The sequence below is a fragment of the Metarhizium acridum genome (genome assembly GCF_019434415.1).
Source record: "Metarhizium acridum strain ARSEF 324 chromosome Unknown scaffold_1, whole genome shotgun sequence".
NCBI lineage: Eukaryota > Fungi > Ascomycota > Sordariomycetes > Hypocreales > Clavicipitaceae > Metarhizium > Metarhizium acridum.
Genome location: NW_027094015.1, coordinates 5,702,650 through 5,722,169, shown reverse-complemented (window position 1 = coordinate 5,722,169; position 19,520 = coordinate 5,702,650). Strand labels below are relative to the sequence as shown.

Genomic DNA, 19,520 nt, shown 5'->3' with positions numbered 1-19,520 from the left:
CTCCGAACTGCCGTCCACCCTGTACAAGTACTAGGTAGCTACCTAATGTCTTGCTGGTACTTTACGTACTACTCTTAGGGGAACACTGCCTTTCCGCATGCGCACCAGACACACCTCCGCAAGCCTTCTGGTAGTACAGCAAGGTGCACATGTGTTCAAATGTTCGGCTCCTCCGTTTCCAGCCCTGCAGCACCAGGGGCCCCCAAGTGCTCCTTTCCCCTTCCAGCACAAGGGAATATTAAACCGGAGGAAACCGGACAGATGAGTGGCGCCGGCTCGGAGCCGCAGAAATTCGTGGCACTATTAATAACTTGCCCCCTACTTCAAAATGTACCAAATGAAGCCGGCCCGGCCCAACAGTTGCACCAAGTCATTCATTGACAAGGGCAGCCTGGTTGGCGCAGTCCATTGACTGAGCCGTGTGCCGACCTTCAATGCTGCCATTGTGATCCTTGAGCCGAGGGACAATTAGTATTTACTAATATTAATATCAATTCATTTTTTGGCGGGGTATGAGAACTACCTGATACCTACTACCCAGTAGGTAAGAATAAAAAACATTGAAGAGGACCATAAAGTCAACTCCAGTCCGCCCATATCCATGCCCTGCTTTTATGCTCCCACTACATGCAATTTCATATCAATGCCACGTCAATGCTTATGATACATCATCTCCCATTCAGGGACAACTCCTTTGAAAGGCCACCAAAACATGCCTCATATCTCCCGGCACCATCTTGCCAGCGTCGCGCTCAGCTTGACTGCTGTCGGAATCTCCTCCAGCACAACATCAACTTTCCACATTTTGCTGTCCAGCCCTCCGTGTCCAAGGGACCTGCTGCCGCCGATTCCAGCAGGCACCAACAATCCCAGTGCAATTAACCTCTCCCATGCCACTCCTGCAACACCACGGCTCCATACCCTCGCGCTGCCGCCCATGGCCAGCATCCCCGCAGTCGACGATTGGACCCGTTGTTTGCCAACCAGCGAGCTGTACTCGTCGTATGCCATGGCGAAATTGACCGTGTCCGTGTGCGCCACAATGTCTAATCTCGCCGCGGCGATGAGTAGTCCCAGCTCAAGATACGACAAGGTGGACAACAATTGCAGCCGTGAGTCCGGGGGAGCCAACGAAGTCGTCGGTGACGATGCAGTCGGGCTGTTCATTGCAAGGTTCCTTGACGAGAGCGAAGCAAGAGGCGATATCCATTCCGTAAAGAACGCCGCCGCAGACTTTGTTGTAAAGTAATGATATTGTAACAACTGTTGGAATTGCCGTTGCTTGTAGAGCTCCTGCAAGTCTGTCAGCCTGACCTCTGTAAAAGAAAAACAAAATCAAGGTCACGCTGAGATGAACTTTACCTCTATCTTTTGGGTCCAGTATTTATGAAACTCAATGTAGCCCTCCATGTGAACATTTATACCTTCGCCCTCGACATCAGGTTTGTCAATCATAAGGCCTTGGCGACAAATCTGCCAGAATGCCGGCAGAGATTTGGGTGGAGCGAGATACACGTAGCGGTGGCTAAAGCGACTCTTGACTCTCTTCTCAAGCATATCCACTACACCAATACGAGTGGTGCAACCCAGGACGGCAATCGGGGCCTTGCGAGATTGTGCAATGTCGTAAAGATTATACAATAGGGTCTGTCTGGGATGGGACGCAAACATGTCAAACTCGTCAATGATGAATACCACCGATTGAGACGTAAGGTTTTCGTCGGTGCCCATAATTTCGGATGGGTGCGAGAGTAAAGCCAGAAGCGATGCCATCGTATCTGCGTAGTTTGCCTGCACTCTGTATTAGCAATCGACTTTGACAATGCATGTGGTCAGCCTACCCGGTTCAGTAGGTCGTCTTCGACCTCCATCTCCTTTCCAAGCTGTCGCCAGATTTCCTTCAGGGCCAACTTGTCATCAGTGTGGATGAATCCATTAAGCCGTACTACGTGAAACTCATGCCCATGTTCCTTTGATAGATCAACTATGATGTTTTCCACCAACTACACATTGTTCTTCATTAGTACAATCTCCATACGCCGCATAATCCGTCGTCATTTATTGCTTACCGTCGTCTTGCCAGAGCCACGTGGTCCAATGACCAACATTGAGTTGCCCTCTCCCGCCACAACAGTTTGTTCAACAAGCTGCCTGACCTTCTCATACGGCTCCTCCTGTCCGAACATCCGTATGCGACGCCGTCCTGAGCATCGGTCCAAGAGCACACGCTGAAACCCTCGCAGATGCTGATCCAGGTTCGGTATGTCGGGCACCTCGACCGGATATGAAGGTTCGTTCATTTTGGCTTCTACCTGGTTGGGCTCGCCTGGGGTCTTGAGCACATCTTCCTGAGAGCAAGATTTGCACAACCAGTCGCCCTCGGGGATCTCTGCGATATCGTAGCATTGCTGATGTACGGCAAAATCGCAATTATCGCAAAGTATAATCTCGTTTGGCGCTACTGAGTCCGGTTTGTAACATATCTCGCAGACAATTCCGTCATCCTCTTGCTGTTCCTTTTGTGCTTTGGCTTTTGGTTTTCTTGCGCTCGGTGTCTTGGGTAGATCATCAAAGAAGACTTCGCCATCGGCACCCCTGTTAAAGGTGACGTTTTTGCGTGGTCGGCCTCGTTTCTTAGTTGGTGTGAGAATGCCCTTTGGCTGTTGTGCTTTGTTGCCAGCGGTAGAGCCCGGCTTCCGGGCGAATGCTATCACCTCTTTGGGCTGGTAAACAGACGCGGGCGGTAATGGACCCTGATAGCTATTTCCTACCCCGGCTTGCTTGGCTGGGCGCTTTGGAACAGTACATTTCTTTGTTTCGGGAAGATCGCCATTGTCCCATATTGTTCCTCTCAATGCTGCTATCTTGATGGCGGGGCGTTTCATTGGTGACAAAGCTGGAGCAGCAGGAGCAGCTGGGTTGAGCAAAAGGCCATTCTTGTTGGCGCTGAGTAGAGGCTTAGGTTCGGTTGAAATAGTTGTCAAAGATGGTTCGGTGCCATTGACCTCTTTTTGAGACTGGCGGCCGGATCCAAAAACGCCCGAGATGGCTGAGGCAATGGCTGTAAGGGCTTTGGGGGTCGAGGGTGAGCCAGCTGCTGCATCAACCAACTTTCTCCTCTTGACGGGGAGCGTCTCGGGTATTATATTATTTTCAATGTCGTCTATCGATCGCTTTCGGCCAGTCGGGGTTACATCCTGATCCATCGCCAAGTCCACTTTGAGCTTAAATGCAAAGCTCGTAGGTGACGGTTGATACGACGACGTTCTGGTTGATCAATCGTCTGCTCTGGCATGCCGTCAGATGAAGGTGGAGGTTATTTGGTGCGTCAATTGACTGACATCGGGTCAATTTGGAGTGTGAGACGCGTTGAGCGCGACGCATGCAGCCGATTGGCAGGCTCTGTCTGTACCCACCAGTGCACCACTAATACGGATGGAGAAGGCAAGGGCAGCCACAGCCAACTGGGAAGGCACAACAGCCCAGGCACGAGCAGCAAAACCACTTGGACCACTTCAGCATGTCATTCATTGATGTACTCCATAAATTTGTACTTATCAACTGCACGTTAGATATAATCAAAACCAAGTGATGCTTACCTTGGTTTCCATCTTCTCTCACCTGTTATGTCTTTTTGGTGATTGATGTGTTCTCCGCCGCAAAAATTGTCCCTGGTCAGATGGATCACCACAAGCTCCTTTTCCTTGCATATTTGGTGCACGCTCCCCCTTCTCCTCAATATTAAGCCTTGCAGCCCATTTCTTCTTTGTTGACCCGAGATCTTGTATCATTGCTCATATCCACCAGTACCACTTACAAATGAGATCGACTTGTGAAACTCCATCTTCTGCGCTACAGACGTTTGCTACCGGAAAACTTGGGTCGGACCTTCAATCCTCAATACCAACTACTAGTATGCTCATGCCGAGTTAAGGTAACATGTCGTTTTCGATTCCAGGGCTGCTAGTCTAATAACTGGCCAAATTAGGGATTTTTTCCTTTTTTTCTGCTGCCCAATTATTGCATGCAGCGTAAGATCGGCAAATTCCTCAACCCCCACAGAGCACCACTCTCGGACTGGCAAAGCGCTTGTACTCCCTACGCTGGAAAGTCTGAACAGATAGTTAGGCCAAACCTACTCGAAAAGTCCTTCGCTCCTGAGCTCGTCCTGTTGCTCGGATGGTAAAGGCTCGGGCAATACAGTTACACCAAGGATTTGATCGTCGAAAACCTAGAGATGGGAACAGTGTTGGCCACAACGGAAGATTTCAATGCGGTTCACTCTAGGGACGCGGTAGCCTCATGGCTACATCAACAACCGGGACCAAGACCCAAAGAACGCACTGCCAATTCTACCAGCAAGCTGGGGATGGTCTTTTTTGAGTTAATTTACCAATCTCTGGTAGAGGGTAGGGAAAGCAGTTGGTTCAAAGAGCCTCGCGAAAATTAAAATGGCATTATGTGTGGGTGGTTTTGGGCGATTCAAACACGCCAGGCATCTCCCCCGAAGTTGGTTTACACTATTCTCACAGAATGAGACATTGACGTGGCAAGGTTCTGTCATCAGTTGCTCGCACAGTTTTGCCTCGTAGGGCTGGACTATCCCGCATCTGATGTCCCAGCAGGGGCATTTGTCGTGAACCATGTCAGCCCTGTCCTATTTGCGGGAAATTACGAGAGAAAATCCTCTTCGTCGTCCAACGAGCTGACAGTCCTCAACTTCGAATGCTGTATTCGGCATATGAGCAGCACCCGGCATAAGAACCATAAAAACGAAAGATGTTCGCGAGGTTATTACCTGCAGGTCCTGGTGGTCCTTCCTTGGGTTTCATACGACGCTCAGGAGCCACGTCCAAAGTTTGTGAACGTCCCTCTCTCAAGTCTTGAACTGTAGCTGTAGCCGCTAGATCCAGCACGATACATCCGAATTCGCGGCTCTGGATTTTCGACTGCCCTCGAGCTGGGCTCATCGAAACCGACAGCGAGAGCCTTCAGCTTGGTGTCTTGGTTGGCTTTGCCGTTGTCGCCCCGACCTTTGATCCATCGAACCAACAGGCGCAGACAATGAGAACCAAGTGTAAGTCTGTTTTGTTTTAATTTGTTATTGTTATTCACATATATATTTGATCTTAAAAGAAAAGGTGCTACACCACAACGGTCCATGTTTTCTACCATATATTGGAATACAACAAAGCTGACACTCTCCACAAGCCCTCATTCTGGTGTTTTCTCGCGCTGTCCTTGCGGTCGAATACGCAAGTACTTTGTGGCATGTAAGGCAGTATAAAAAGAGTCGAATCCCGCTCTATGTAAGCATTGGTATCAACATTGTCGCTATGCTCATATATCTGGGCATCACGTTCTGTTTCAAAGACGGCAAGCGCAGTTGAGTGTACATGACATGGTACTTTGTATCTGGCGCGGAAGCAATCCTTACGGTCATTCTGACATTTGGACCGTGATGAGATTCACCAACACCCATCCTTTTAAGCGACTGACATCCAATCATACGTCTCGTTATACTCATCATCTCGGCCCTGGGAACGGGTCTCATCTCTATTCTTTGGCTCACTTCGCCGTCCGAGAAACTTGAGGAGGAACAAGGAGGAGATTTAACAGACGCTTGCTTCCGATGTTCTTCCACCTGGTGGGTGCTGCTTAACATCTTTACTGTCTACACCGTTGTTCTTATTCTCACCCACATTGGTGGTCATGAAGAAAGCTTCAAGCGGGCGGGGACTTTTTTCTCATTCAAGAAGAAGCAGTCGTACGAACCTGTCGACGTGCCTATGATACCTAGCAAGGACTGGGGTGGTGCGGATCAAAAGGCTGGTTTTCAAAACCGATCAAATTCACCGTACGAGATGCACCGACTGGGGCAGCTCGATGCCGTTTATAACGGAAATGAAAGGTCACCTTCCCAGTATGACCCTCTCAAGGAGTCTACGGAATACGAGGGCGCCTCTCACATTTGAGCTGGATCTCAGAGAGGCAATGAAGAGGTTGAAGCTGTTAAGCTGTTTAGATTGATGTTTGCTGGAAGCAGAGATAATTACGAGTATACACATTATTTAAATAACTCTCACAGGACTTAGCCTGGCGTTGGTGTACGAGATGAAAAAGAACGATATATTCCGGGAAGGAAGGAAATTGGATTACAGCATAACGATTGGCAGTAGCATGGCTTTTGGACACCCAAAAAATTGTGTGTGTCTTTTTCTTTTTCTTTCTCTCTCTTTTCTTTTTTTTCCTTTGCCCAAAAAAAAAAACAAAAGACGGATCTATTGAATTTATGATACAAGGAACGAAATATTGTCATTCTAATAAAGACCTCCAGTTAGCTCTGTGCTAGTGCACCTCCCACTGGCGTCCCTCAGAGTAGACCTGGCTCTCCTTCGCTCGTGGTAGACACACAGTCCTGTCCCGCCGCTTTTATGCCGACTATTGGTAGGGCAAAGAGGACTGCTTGGCAAGTGCTCCGGTACATCGAATGCAAAGTCCTCAGCAGAGGGCTGTTGATGCTGTTGCTTCCGGCGTTTGCTGCGTGGAGGCATTGGATCCCACCATTCTCGAGGCTGAGAGGAGAAGCTGCTGCGTTGATAGCCATGGTGAGGGCTTGAATGGGTGGAAGATTGCGTCGGAGAAGGGCTGCTAGTTGAATTATGATCTGGCGGCGTCATTGAAGTGAAGAAACCTCTGGGCTTTCCGTCCGCCGTGTCCTCGTCCAAAGGCGGTGTGCTGACTCGAATAGCTTCCTGAAACCTTGTTAAATGTGGTCTATTACTACGGCGTTGCAGACTAACAACGGCGAATGTGTACTTACTCCTCCAGGGAATTGACTATTTGCGGACCGAAAACTATCTGAGAAGCTGTGAGTGTGGTCCTGGTTGCGAGTATTTGCGAGTAGAGAAAGGCGTGAACTTACTGTTGGTGCTAAGGAACATTCCTGACCCGTATTTACGGGTATTTTTGGATCCTCGTCTCGAGGAGTTTGGAGTTGCACATAATGTCTGGCGAGGATGCTTCGAATGCGAGGAAGCTCGACGAAAGAACTTGTGACTGAGCTTCGAGTGCGCAACTTCTTCCTTGAACCAAGTACCAGTCTTGCCCAGACTGTGGGACCAAGCAGACATCCACGGGAGACGAGCACATGGGACGCTACTGTTTTGCAATTTGTGATCATTATTAGGGCTTTCTTCCATCTGTACCTTTAGTGAGTTAATGCCATTAAAGCGCAGACTTCTTGTGTAATATCACCAACCGCATTATGCTCCAGGGGTATGTTGCCGGGGCGTAACTCATCCTGTTGTTCAGAGTAGTCACTTCTTTTGGATATCCATAACCTTCTGGAACTTTGAGACCGAATAGACGGGGTATGAGGTGTCATCTGGGGACGCAACGCATCGAAGATCGGGCCAGGGGTATTTTCATTCCTTTGCCATTTCACTTTAGTCTCATTCGAGTTTGGCGATACTGTGACACTTTCACCAGACCCATCAGCCAAAACCTTGGCTACAGGATGTTGTAAAGATAAGACATGGGCAGACTCGGAAAGATACGGACTGGGGGCTTGCTAAGCGCCAGTGGTGCTGAATTTCGATAATGGTGATGATACCGATGCCGTGGGAGACGCATATGATGCATCTCTTCCGTCCGTCTCGCTTGTGGACTTGCGGGATCGTGATTTCCACCTCCACAACCGAGAGCTAGCATTACTCTTCGTCCGTGGGGCGGTTGCAGGCTGTCTCTCTGCCCAGTAGCCCTCTGGGAACCACACCTATTCGTATCCCTCTCGAGCTGGACGTGGCGGGTCTACACCAAAGACAGAGGGTGAATTGTAGCTCTTGAATAAATGGGGTGGTATGAATGGCGAGGCCGCAGAGGAAGATGATCCTGTATTCGCTCTATCGTCAGGCATGTTACTGCGCCATCCTCCTCCTCGAACATCTCCAGGATCGGGGGGTTGTGTTGGAAAGGTAAGATAGAGTAGTGGCGGAGTTGAGAAACCCTGAACAGGAAGATTAAAGTAGCTGTGGAAAAGTATAATTAGCACAACCATTGTCTTGCATTACGATGTGCTGAGTGACGCATACTTTATCTCGCTTGCTCCCGTTGGGCTAGGCAGCATCATCCTCCGAACCAGAGAGTCCGACATGAGACCTCTCAAATAGCGCGCCGGCTCTACGAGATGAACCGTGTGATGTCTTGCGTTTTGATGTTGATTTCCTTCAGGGTACGGTGCCACATTGGTGGTTTCAAGTGTTCGGATCGTCAAGTTGTGTCGGGAATTATGTGAAAAGGGGCTTCTTAAGCAATGGAGACCTTTAGGATCTCGGCGTTGAATAGGAATACTTGCATAGGGTCGGTTTGGATATAGGGACGTTCTAGATTACATTTTGACAGGCAGGCCGAGGAGCAAGATTCCGATTCTGGGTGTTTCAAATGGTCACAGGGAACCCCATGGGTTGGCATCCATGGGGAAGAAGGAACGAACAGTGAATGGTTGTCAAGTAAACCCGTCTCTATAGAGAGACAATGGCTAACATACTTTTTTTTTTCTTTCTTTGCCTTTTTGACATGAGAAAGCCATTTATTGTGACACAATTAACTGTTTTCCGCTAAAATATTCTGAACGCCAAAGCAAAGCCACTTTTGCCCGAAACTAGCTCCAAACGCCATGCAAGAGCATCCAAATGCCATGCTCGTATTGTGCCCCCAATGCTCTTCTCTAATTGCCTTTGTTTTAAGAGTCGACTGCCATGGTATCGTCGCCATCCAGAGCCTCACCTTGGTGCTCCAAGGGAACACCACGTCCTCGTCCCGCCAGCAGTTCTCGTCGCACTTCCGGACCAATGGCAGAATGGCCATGGCCTAGGAGCAAATCAAGAAGTGCTTCACGTTGGTCTTCGGTAATATCGCCCTTGTATCTTTGGGCGAATGCTAGTAGACTTTGGTGCCAGATAACAGGCAATTTCGTCTTGACGTCTCCCTCACCGGACACCCCGGCCATGGCATCGCCTTCCTGGACGCTGGCAGGGTCCTCGCTACGAAATCGAAGAAAATGAAATACCAGAGCGTCAATGACCTGGTATGGCAGAGCATACTTCTTCTCCAACAGTGTCCTGATGAAGATATTGGTAGCACCACCACCCTCGCTTCCCTGGGAAGCTTCTTGGGCGGCGATCTCGCAAAGACCCTTGAGAGCTGCAGCAGAATGCAAAACTGGGACAGAGACTCTAGCAAGTACAGCGGAGATGATGTGGGCTTCTCTCAGGGTGCAGGTACCACTGCCAATAAGTGGGAAGAGAAATCCCTTGAAAAAAGCAGAAGGCTTGTACAGTGCCTTCTTGAGAGAGTTGAACAAATGAACATTCAACTTCTTGTTTTCGTAAATGTCTTCGCGGACTTTTTCCAAGACCACCATTTCGAGGAATCGCTGCACGACAATTGGCTTATGTGAAACAAAGATTCGGGTTGCCTGGAAGCAAGCATTTGGTGTCCAACGGTCTGGTCGGGTAATTTCGAGAATTTCCTCCCAGTGGGGAATAGTTGGGAGAATTTTGAATGGCTTCGGCAATGGGCCAGACTTGTAGCGCGATAAGATCTCTCCGATTCTACAGTTGCGGTCAGCACCGTCTCTCCTGGTCTTTTCACGACGGATACTCACTTGGTGTAAACCTCAACTACTTTAGGAGGTAGTTCATAGTCGTCAACTGGCACGCCGGCATCCTTTCTGGCTTCAGCAGCCTCGTGTGCTGCGATTTTTTGCAGAATAATATCTGCCAAGTTGCGGCTTTCGCCTTCAACTGCGTCGCCCGAGGGCTTGAGGTCCCAACCATGCTTCAATAAATCGTCCTCGTCGTCAGGCATGAACTTCTTGTACATTTCAAGATCTTCAGGGTCGACTTCAATCTCCTCCACAGCCTCGTCATCATCACCCCAGGCTTCGTCGTCGTCATATGTCTTGCCTTCCTCACCATCATGGTTGTCGTCGAATCGAGAGTCGTACCCGAAAGAGTCGATGGTTGGCTCGGGAGCAAAAGAGGCTCTCTCGGAATTTTCTTCCTCAGCTAACTCACGACCTATCCTCAGGATGTTCTTTGAGGCTTTGGAATCGACAAAACTTTCATCGGCATCCTCACTGTTCTTTGACTTCTTTTTGGTGGGCTTATTCCGCAAGAGACCAGTGGCGAGAATATCGTTCTCGAGAGGGTTATGGCGACGGGCCGGCCGGTCAGCCTTGGGAGTAGTAGCCTTGGGCATTTCGGGCGTATTTTTTGGTGATGAAGGCACAGACGACGACAATGCCCAAGAAGACTATGACTTGCGCCAGTTTCGCGGGCTCTCACTCTATGGTGGCATGCGGGCGGTGGGATGGAAAATCGAAAATTTGTGCCTTATCGATCTGCCGCCCCTCAATCCTAACTTGGTTTAGCGCAGAGATGGTTGACCGCAGAAAATTCTCACCGCCCTCGGATGTTAGTACTTCTGACATTCCTATTTCGGACGATGAACCATCTTGTTTAAATTCTAACATTAGTGGAAATATTATCGGAGAGACTCAGAATTGATTTTATTATCTGTGTTTCAACCTTGCCCGTGTCTTATCGCTGAAAGGCCGCGCCGTCACCCAAATCAACTACATAGTACCGTACCTAGTAAGGTACGGAAGGGCCGGGGTATGGAATAGGAATTGCGACATAGTGGCAATGCGGAAGGATGAAATTTTGTAGCCATAGCCTGCAGTATTTTTGCTCATTGGAAATGGGCCTGATGAATGTGTCCAATCGCCATCATGTTGATATGACGTTTGAAGATTGGACCCCTGGCGATGACGCTGAAGCCCCCATGAGGCTCTGATAAACCCCCACTATCAAAAACTGCCCCTTCCAAAACTTTGAAATTCATTGAGCAGTTACTCGTGCCACGCCCCACATTAGGTTGTTCAGCTAGCAAAGCCCTCACCACCTAAGGTGGTGCTTAACACCAAGGCGGGCCACTTAGCAAGCCGGGCTACTTTCTAATTTATGACGCGTTTACCCGCGAAAATAGCTGTAATAAGTGTCTAAAATATAAAAAGCGAAGTGGAATTACGTGTTATTAAGGCTCTTTAATTTATTAACGAAAATCCAGGTGTAAAACTTCGCGCTATAGCCCGAAAATTTAACGTGCCTTATAGTAGGCTTTAACGACAGATTAACGGCGTTATTACTAGGGAAGGCTATCTAGCAGCTAATATAAGGCTTTTAAGAGAAGAAGAAGTTGCTTTATGTAACTATATTAATCGCCTTAATAATGCGAATTTCGCTATACGAGTTAAATTTATTACGGATATTATAAATTACATTTTAAAAGAGAGGTTATCGCTAATAGCCTTGCCTAAGTGTAACGGTGGCTTAGGTTCTAAGGCACAGTAGGTCTGTTTCTTAGGAAGTAAGTCAGGTTGAATGCTACAGAGTAGCTTTTAAGCAGTATCACAATAAGGCCGTTAAGAGTATAACTCTCAATAGTAAAACTATTGCTTAGATTGATCAATAGAGATCTAGACTATCCACTATGGCGGAATACCCCCTCCTTAAGTACTTGTCTATCTCTCTATTGTAGACTCATGATCACCCTGATCATTTGTCTATCTATCGATCCCCAACTTATGGCGATCGATAAGTGATCCAACGATCACTTGGCTCATAGTGATCGATAGGTGATCCATCGATCACTTCATGATCACGTGACCTGGCACGTGACGTCTTGGTTCTCCCCTGTCATGGCTTTGCCTTCCCTGGTGCGGCCCAGTCCTTCCCGCGTTTGGTGACGTTCGTAACACTAAGCCTCTTAGAAAGCTTTAAACCACTCGCTTTATTAAGCGGTATAAATATAATAAATGCCTTTAAAGAAAGCTTAATATAAATTAAAAGGCCTTAAAAGATACTAAAAGGATTCTTACTTATTTTAACACCTTAAAAGCTATTATTAAGAAGTACGAAATCCCTTCTTATAATATTTAGAATATAAATAAGACTAGCTTTCGTATTAGCATTAGAAAATATAAGCTTATTATTACGAAGCGAAAAAGGGCACATCTTTTCGTAATACCTAAAAATCGCGAGTTAATAATAGTAATAGAAGGGGTCTTTACTACTAGCCTTTTTATTCCTGCCTTTCGTATTCTTTTAGGGTAAAAACACATGTAATCTTAGTATAAATTAAAGGAACTTAAAGCAAATACGAAGATTACGGTCTTATTATTAGGTTATTTTAATAACGAGATTAACCTCGCTTAAATATAGTATTTTAACGAGTTTTTAAAGCCTATTAGCAATTATCACCTTTTAATCCTAAATAGCTACGAATTACATTACACATTTAAATTCATTAAATACTACGAAAAACATAAGATAATTCCCTTTATAATACCTTTAAACCTTACATATATCCTTTAACCTCTTAATATTATAGTATTTTAGCTATTAAAGCATTATTATACACAGGTATTAGATATTATAGTTTATAATAGCCTTATAAATATCATAAAGATTAAATTTCTTAGCTGTATTTAAGATATACGAAAAAAGGCTTTTAAGACCTCTACTATTTTATTAGCTTTTTAAAAAACGGGAATTTCGCCTTATAACCTATAACCGATTATTTAAGCTCTTAAAGATTAAGAGGCTATTTACACGCCCTTACTACTATTAGCGCCTTATAACCTATAACCGATTATTTAAGCTCTTAAAGATTAAGAGGCTATTTACACGCCCTTACTACTATTAGCCTTATATTACGGATCTTTTAATTTTAAGACCCCTATAACCCTTAGGTAAATAAATAAGGTTATTAATAAGCTAGGGGATATATTAGAGTATAATATATCCCTTAACTTAGAACTTATATATAATATTAGTAGATTTATTCGTGGGTCTCTTATTATAGCTACTAAGCTTATATAAATAAAAAGAGACCTTAAGCGTATTAAAGCAGCTTAATTATTATTATAAAAACGTAAAGCTATAAAAAATCGCTTACTATAATCTAATAGCGTGCTTTTTATTACTAATAGCCGTAAAATAATTAAGCAAAAAACTAATAATAGCGTCCGTTAAGCCCGTTAAGTTATTAAGGCTATTAAAAAAAAACTATAACTTAACTAAAAAGGCGTTTTTTAAAGCTATAAAAGAGGCACGTAAATAGCATTAAACTTTTATACTAGATTCACTAGAAATTTAGAACGAAAAGGGTGTACATTATGCGCGAAGAGGTTAATTGAGTTATTAGGTCAAAAATTAACCCGGCTTGCTAAGTGGCCCGCCTTGGTGTTGAGCACCACCTTAGGTGGTGAGGGCTTTGCTAGCTGAACAACCTAATGTGGGGCGTGGCACGAGTAATCGATCAATGTCTAGTCGCTGAGCATCCTCACTGTGACACTCGCACACAACACTGAACACCTGAAACCGAAAAGATGCCCACAGAACTGGAAGAGGTGCGCTACAATTCCTCACTCGGTTGAATCATATATTGGAATTTTTTTTTTTTTTTTATATAAAAAAAATCCTGACCTGGCTTCTTGTAACAGCTTGTGGGCTTCATTGCCCATCCCAACCCACAGATTCGACTGGCGGCCACGGAGAATCTAGTGCCATACTCAACATCGGAGCCTGCAATATTTAAAGTAGAAGATATAAAACCAATCAAAAACTTGAAGCTTTTGATTCGGGATCATCCTGTATGCTGCGACCGGAAACCCTGACCAGCTGCATGAGTTCAGATGAAAATCAACCAAGGAAACTAACCTTTTGTGTAGAAAATTGCCGAACATGTTCTGACCATGTTGATCAACCTTTCAGGAGACCCTGAGGTTCTGGAGGAATTGGCAAACGATGACAAGTTCACTGGTGTGGTATTAGACCACTTAGTTGTACGTATCATCCCCAGGTCCAACGCAGCCGTCACAACCTCCAACTCATCTAACCACCTCGGTGCTTAGGGCCAAGGGGAGCCCAACGCCAACTTACTAGCCATGCTCCTCGCCAATCTAGCCAAGCTTGACGGTTTCGAAACCATATTGGAAAGGAAACAAACCGCCCCCTCGGCTCTCGGCTCCGACGACTCCATCATGAACCAGCTCATGGACCTCTTCGTCAAGGGCCAGGACGGCGCATACAACAAGAAAGCCGACTTTGACTACCTAGCATATGTATTCGCTGATTTGTCCAAACACGAGCAAGTCCGAAAATATTTCCTCACGGAGCAGAAGTACGACGGGGTCATCCCCCTCACTAAGATTAGAGTCTTCACAGAGCACAAATCAGACGTCAGACGGAAAGGGGTAGCGAGTACCATCAAAAACGTCGCTTTTGACATCGACTCGCACCCTATGTTTCTAGACGAGGATGGCATTAATCTCTTACCCTATGTGTTGCTCCCTATTACCGGAAATGAAGAGTACGAGGTGGAGGATACGATGGAGATGCTGCCGGATCTGCAGCTGTTGTCGCCGGACAAAAAGAGAGACTCGGACAGGAATAATATCCAGACGCATATTGAGACGTTGACGCTGTTGACGACGACGAGAGAAGGCAGGGAACTGATGAGGAGAGTGAAGGTGTACCCGATTATCAGAGAGACGCATTTACGGGTGGATGATGAGGGCGTCAGAGAGGCTTGCGAGCGGTTGGTGCAGGTTTTGATGAGGGACGAGGAAGGGGAAGGGGAAGAGGGCGGTGCAAGTAGTAGCGTACAGGAGGTTGATGAGGATGACGAGATTGTTGAAGTGTAATGGAGACGTAGCGCATTCAGGTGTGGCCTTGTATGGGGCATTTTACTTCAGGCATGATTGCACTGGCAGGAATAAGTCATAGTCAAATTAAAAAGCTACTCTGAAACAATACATAAAAACGAAGTCAGCGCAAGATAGGATATTAATCGTCGTGTCACGTTGCAAAATCACTCTAAACTAACACAAACCAGAAGTTAGACTCCACTGTTAATTCAGCACTGGCTGGGAAAATGTCCGTCTTCAGACTCTCCAGACATAGTCCGATCCAGGGGGCTCATTATCGCCGTCGCAGACATATAATCGCCACCAAACCTCTCATTTGCTGAGGTTGGAGACACGGGCATGTCGGGCCGAGAGCGCTCTTCAGGAGAGACCATTGGAGGGTCTTGATTTTTGGAAGGATCAGAAGCGCTGGAGAGGTTAGGTATTTCCAATCTCGGAGGGGATTGAGACCATGTGCCCAGCAAAGGCGACTCAGTCCATTCCCTCTCGCCGTCGTGCGTATTGGAAGCGGCACTCGGGCTCCCCAGTCCTGATTGTACATTGTACTGGGAAGAGATCCCTTCGAAACCGTAGGGACCAAATTGTTTTTGGAATGTGCTCATTGGTGTGAACCCAGTGTCGTGTAGCTCTGCAGGTGAAGATGTATCTATGAGAAGGAGTTAGTCGTGATATCCCTTAGAGGGGCAGAATGCTATGTAAACCCCAACTTACCGCACAACTCAGATACTTGAGTGTCTTCCATCTCCTGGGGTACGGTACCTGCTTTATCCGTCGCCATCGGCTCGAAGGTGGAATTCTCTTCGAGATCGGGAGAAGTTCCGGTTTCAGGCTTTTGGGGGGATTCCGTCATCATCGATCTTTTGGCCGCTCCGGGTCCTCTAACCACCCACGTCATGATATTCAACCCGCTCTCATCCGCCGTCGAGTCCGTTGATGAAACAGCGGTAGATTTCTTTCTCCTGGCACAGCAATACCACAATGCTATACCAAGTCCGATGGAGATAATGATGGGCACAAGAACTGCGGGAAGAATGATTTGAAGCAAGTGGTTATCGGGCTGAAAGACAGGCTGCTCTGGAGGAGATGTTGTAGCACCAGGTGGCGGCGGCGGCGATGACACGGAGTCATACGGCCAGTATTGTTTGAGCTTTTTCGTGTCATATGCTACTGAGAAGACAGCCCCTAGCTCTTTTGAAGCCCACCCTGAGGGCACAGGCGATGAGACAGTTGCTCCTCCAGATATGGTTCCGCCTACAGCAGCAATGATCTTTTCGTGTACACCGTAATTGCTATATTTTGTTGGTGAGTAACCGTCCAGCCATTTCCCACTAGTCAAGTTGAAAACAACCACAGGACCCTGATCTAGACATGAGAATGACGATCCACTCTTAGGTGTGTATCCTCCGAAAACCATCATTTGGTCTGGATATGGCTTGAAACACTTGTGTCCCGAGCGACCGTGGACGGGAACTCCCTTGTTTAGTAAGGTCCAAGAGAATGACGGTAGTGACAGAACCCAAACCTCATCAGAGAAATCGTTCTTTGGGTGTATTCCGTCATAACCACCGTAATAGTATATGTTGAAGCTAGACGTGTCTGATGCTGGCGCTACGACGGCACAACCTCGCGTCCTTGCCCCTGGACCACCCTCTGTTGGCTGTTGGTACCATTTTTTGTTGGCAATGTCGTAAATGTCGATCGTACGCATAAATTCTGGGCTTTTAAGCTTCTTCTACAATGTTAACACGCGCAATCCAAGGCAAAACAACGACCTTGACAAAACGACCTACTTACACTCTCTGTCTCATTCGCTGATTCGAATACTCCGGATGCCCAGTCCGGATACACAACTCCACCCAAAACGACCAGAATGCCTTGCTTCCCAACTGGTACCCAGACGACTTCGGGGTTTGCTCTTGGCTTAATGTTATCAGGAAGAGTTGTGTTGGTCCACTTCTCGAAAAGCTGGTCCGTCATGTCCAGCTCAATAAGCGTGTTAGAGGGATTCATGGCGAGTGTTGTATTATTCGCTTTAGTCACAACACTAATTGGCCCTCTGCTTGGAGACGTGAGGCCAGAGAAATACCATGCTTTGTTCTCTGATGGTGCACTAACTGGCCCTCCGTAGGCAATATACCTGGTTACTCCGTCATCCAGATGCCCACTGTTGAATCCGCTTTGCCATAGAGGTTTTTCTGGGCCATATGCATATTTGCGATAAGCAAGCACTGCGTTTGCGGCAGGCTCGGCGTACGAAGCGAGAGTATCAATTGTCAAGGCTCCCCCATAAAGAAAGAATTCGGCATCGTTAGCCAGCATGCCACCATCGTCGTAGCCTGGTTCTGAGCTGATGCCACTTTGCGTCCCGCCTATTGCTTTGGACATGCGCTTGTTTAAAAGGATTTCGGTGACATTTGCGCCCTTTGTAAAGGATTCAGAGAGATTGTATGACAGGACGTATCCTTGGAGATTGCCTTTTGTATGTCAGTTGGAACTATCTTGTCAATGGAATTATAAAGAACTTGCCTTGGTTGAGGTGCGGACCAAACTTTCCTGAGGCAAGTCCGGGATTCCACCAGATAGTTCCGCCATCGAGATAGACGGTATCGCGAATTAGCGCAGCTGCATGGGGTCGAAGTATGAGCGGAGACATCATGACAAGAGACGACTTGACAAACGTGACATACCTCGGGGCTGCGACCATGTACAAATGCTAGTGTTGACTTGGTCGCTTAGCCAGTTACTAAACTGCGCGTTGGAACAAGACGCGAGTCCTATACATGTCGCCAGTTGGGCCTTTGGGCTGATTTTCATTTTGTTGAATTGTTGGAGCTGCGATGATGGATGGAAACCATTGAAAATTGCTTGGTGATCCGCCACAGTTCACAATGGTCTCAGTATTGTAATTACTCTCTAGTAGTTACTCCGTACTCGGTAGCGCGTGAGGTTATTATGTCGTGTCACCATGACCCATGCTTTGTGTTGATAGGATACAGCCCACCGGCAAATATTCTCCAAATGTCTTCCCAAAAGGTTGTATGTGGGTTGCAGTCCGGAACAACGACTAAGTGCAGTTCGACAAGCTGAATGTATGTCTCGAGGACAAATGAAAGCTGGAGCTGGGTCTGTGAGGCTGATAGCGGTGAAGACGAAGATGTCTGCGATACTCCACGACTAACAGGCGATTGATTCTGGTCTTGTCATACACAGGCCTTTTGCCACCAATGAGAAGGACACTGCGTCAGAAGAAGCATACCGACGATGCCAGCCTGTACTCACCTTTCAATTGCAATGCTCTCCCAGTCGGCCTGCCCGTCTTCCGACTGACTTTACACAAATGCTGTATAACCACGGCTTGGACCGACTACATGTACTCTCCACGGAGGGCTCGTACCACATGGGCGTATGACCAGACCAGACCTGGCCAGACCAGACCATGTTTGCTGCCAAGACAGGAATATATTGACCTTGTCCTACAAGAGTCCCTCGAGTCCCTCGACCATGGCCAGGGCACAGTGGCACCGTCTCCCCTCCTCCCTCCTCACACGTTGGGCGCAGGCCCAAGCCCTCGACCCAAGCTCTCGAGACACGAGGCGGCGGGGATCATGACAAGGCAACGAATGTGAGGAGGAGGCGTGGTGAAAGTACCCAGGTAGCAGTCGGTGTTTTGGGGGGACGAAGCTACCGAGTAGGCGTACGTGTGTTTGTGGAGGGAAGACAAGGGTCCAGAAATGGACAATAGCAGTTCCTGAATAGAAGGGCTCAAACCGGACGGCCGGGGTCAAGCAAGAGGGGAACCCAGACCAGTGGCCGACCCCAGCTCTATCAAAAGGCGACGAGATGAACCGGATTGACACTGATCTCGGAGATATACTTGCATGCACGGAGTACCAAAAGGGCTGCACTGTGCAGTAGCGAGCGGGACATGGGAAACCAAAAAAGATGGCGGGAAATTTCAAATCAAGACTGCGTGGTGAATGCATGGCAATCGATGTCTCACTCTGGAGGGCGGAGTACGCAGAGTACGGAGGACAGTCCCATCGTGCCTTCTCACCTTCCTGCTCATCCATCTTCCCCTCCTTGGACCTTGAACCTTGGGCATGGGTGAACGAGGCTGCGACACAAAACTACCGCGTATTTTTGCAAGCAAACGCTCTGAATCCGGCACTTGGTGCGGGCACGCCTCTTTATTTGATGCCATGTTGTCTAGACTCCGGCATGTGCGACTTCATGGCTGTCTGAGTAATACGAGCTGACAGGTAGAATCTTTGAACGGGATGTAGCCGCGATGCAATCGTGATGCACGAGAGAGGCAAGACCAAGCTTCGGCCAGCCGATACAGGAGTTCTGATATTCGCTCAGACCACTCCGATCACTTCGTCCACTGAGACCCCAGGGTGGTCCTTGGATGCATCCCGTCATTTTTGACCAGACGAAAGCACTGGCACAAACACAACCAACAAGGCTGCCACCGTAACCCAAAGACTTCGACTCTGCATGTACGCAGAGTATAGTACATAGTACTTGGGTGCAGACACCGCAGCGGCCCGATTATGGTCGCAGCAGTGCATACATACCTACCTTCCCACCTAGTTGGCTTTACTTTTCCTGCGTCTTCCATACATACATATCAAGATGGCCGGAGAAAAGGTTACAGAGCCAAAGAACGAGGGATTATGGACTCGAACAAGTCTCGCCTACCCTCTCGACAGCCACTGCCGCATCGCACGAGCAGCATATATTT

At 47.5% G+C, this 19,520-nt stretch overlaps 5 protein-coding genes across 5 annotated transcripts; 2 read left to right on the top strand and 3 right to left on the bottom strand.

Annotated features, from left to right (window-relative positions):
* Positions 1 to 354: 354 nt before the first annotated feature.
* Positions 355 to 3,309, bottom strand: ORC4_1 (origin recognition complex subunit 4). The gene is made up of 4 exons (XM_066116916.1): positions 2,070 to 3,309; positions 1,842 to 2,003; positions 1,363 to 1,791; positions 355 to 1,293 (listed from the first exon to the last, which is right to left on the bottom strand). Exons 1-4 carry the CDS (start codon positions 3,204 to 3,206, stop codon positions 718 to 720), a joined length of 2,304 nt encoding a protein of 767 aa, XP_065978803.1. The 5' UTR covers positions 3,207 to 3,309; the 3' UTR covers positions 355 to 717.
* Positions 3,310 to 5,789: 2,480 nt separating this feature from the next.
* Positions 5,790 to 5,975, top strand: J3458_001774 (uncharacterized protein; the record flags this gene model as incomplete). Its single annotated transcript, XM_066116915.1, has 1 exon — positions 5,790 to 5,975. One exon carries the CDS (start codon positions 5,790 to 5,792, stop codon positions 5,973 to 5,975), a length of 186 nt encoding a protein of 61 aa, XP_065978802.1.
* A 2,386-nt stretch (positions 5,976 to 8,361) lies between these two features.
* On the bottom strand, positions 8,362 to 10,349 carry ENP1_1 (snoRNA-binding rRNA-processing protein). Its single transcript, XM_007809436.2, has 2 exons — positions 9,668 to 10,349; positions 8,362 to 9,614 (listed from the first exon to the last, which is right to left on the bottom strand). Exons 1-2 carry the CDS (start codon positions 10,261 to 10,263, stop codon positions 8,744 to 8,746), a joined length of 1,467 nt encoding a protein of 488 aa, XP_007807627.1. The 5' UTR covers positions 10,264 to 10,349; the 3' UTR covers positions 8,362 to 8,743.
* A 3,086-nt stretch (positions 10,350 to 13,435) lies between these two features.
* HGH1_1 (Protein hgh1) lies at positions 13,436 to 15,361 on the top strand. Its single transcript, XM_007809435.2, has 4 exons — positions 13,436 to 13,477; positions 13,571 to 13,720; positions 13,799 to 13,912; positions 13,982 to 15,361. Exons 1-4 carry the CDS (start codon positions 13,457 to 13,459, stop codon positions 14,771 to 14,773), a joined length of 1,077 nt encoding a protein of 358 aa, XP_007807626.2. The 5' UTR covers positions 13,436 to 13,456; the 3' UTR covers positions 14,774 to 15,361.
* Positions 14,986 to 18,485, bottom strand: J3458_001771 (uncharacterized protein; the record flags this gene model as incomplete). Its single annotated transcript, XM_066116914.1, has 5 exons — positions 17,464 to 18,485; positions 17,303 to 17,398; positions 16,571 to 17,250; positions 15,488 to 16,505; positions 14,986 to 15,422 (listed from the first exon to the last, which is right to left on the bottom strand). Exons 1-5 carry the CDS (start codon positions 17,588 to 17,590, stop codon positions 14,986 to 14,988), a joined length of 2,358 nt encoding a protein of 785 aa, XP_065978801.1. The 5' UTR covers positions 17,591 to 18,485.
* Between the last annotated feature and the right edge of the window lie 1,035 nt (positions 18,486 to 19,520).

Excerpts from the sequence above, each read along its gene's own strand:
- ORC4_1 (XM_066116916.1), bottom strand. The coding sequence starts at position 3,206 with ATGGATCAGGATGTAACCCCGACTGGCCGAAAGCGATCGATAGACGAC. Across the intron at positions 2,004-2,069 it reads GTGGCTCTGGCAAGACGACG|TTGGTGGAAAACATCATAGT; the intron begins GTAAGCAATAAA and ends AACAATGTGTAG. Across the intron at positions 1,294-1,362 it reads ACTGGACCCAAAAGATAGAG|GAGCTCTACAAGCAACGGCA; the intron begins GTAAAGTTCATC and ends ACAGACTTGCAG.
- ENP1_1 (XM_007809436.2), bottom strand. The coding sequence starts at position 10,263 with ATGCCCAAGGCTACTACTCCCAAGGCTGACCGGCCGGCCCGTCGCCAT. Across the intron at positions 9,615-9,667 it reads GTAGTTGAGGTTTACACCAA|AATCGGAGAGATCTTATCGC; the intron begins GTGAGTATCCGT and ends CCGCAACTGTAG.
- HGH1_1 (XM_007809435.2), top strand. The coding sequence starts at position 13,457 with ATGCCCACAGAACTGGAAGAG. Across the intron at positions 13,478-13,570 it reads TGCCCACAGAACTGGAAGAG|CTTGTGGGCTTCATTGCCCA; the intron begins GTGCGCTACAAT and ends TTCTTGTAACAG. Across the intron at positions 13,913-13,981 it reads TGGTATTAGACCACTTAGTT|GGCCAAGGGGAGCCCAACGC; the intron begins GTACGTATCATC and ends CTCGGTGCTTAG.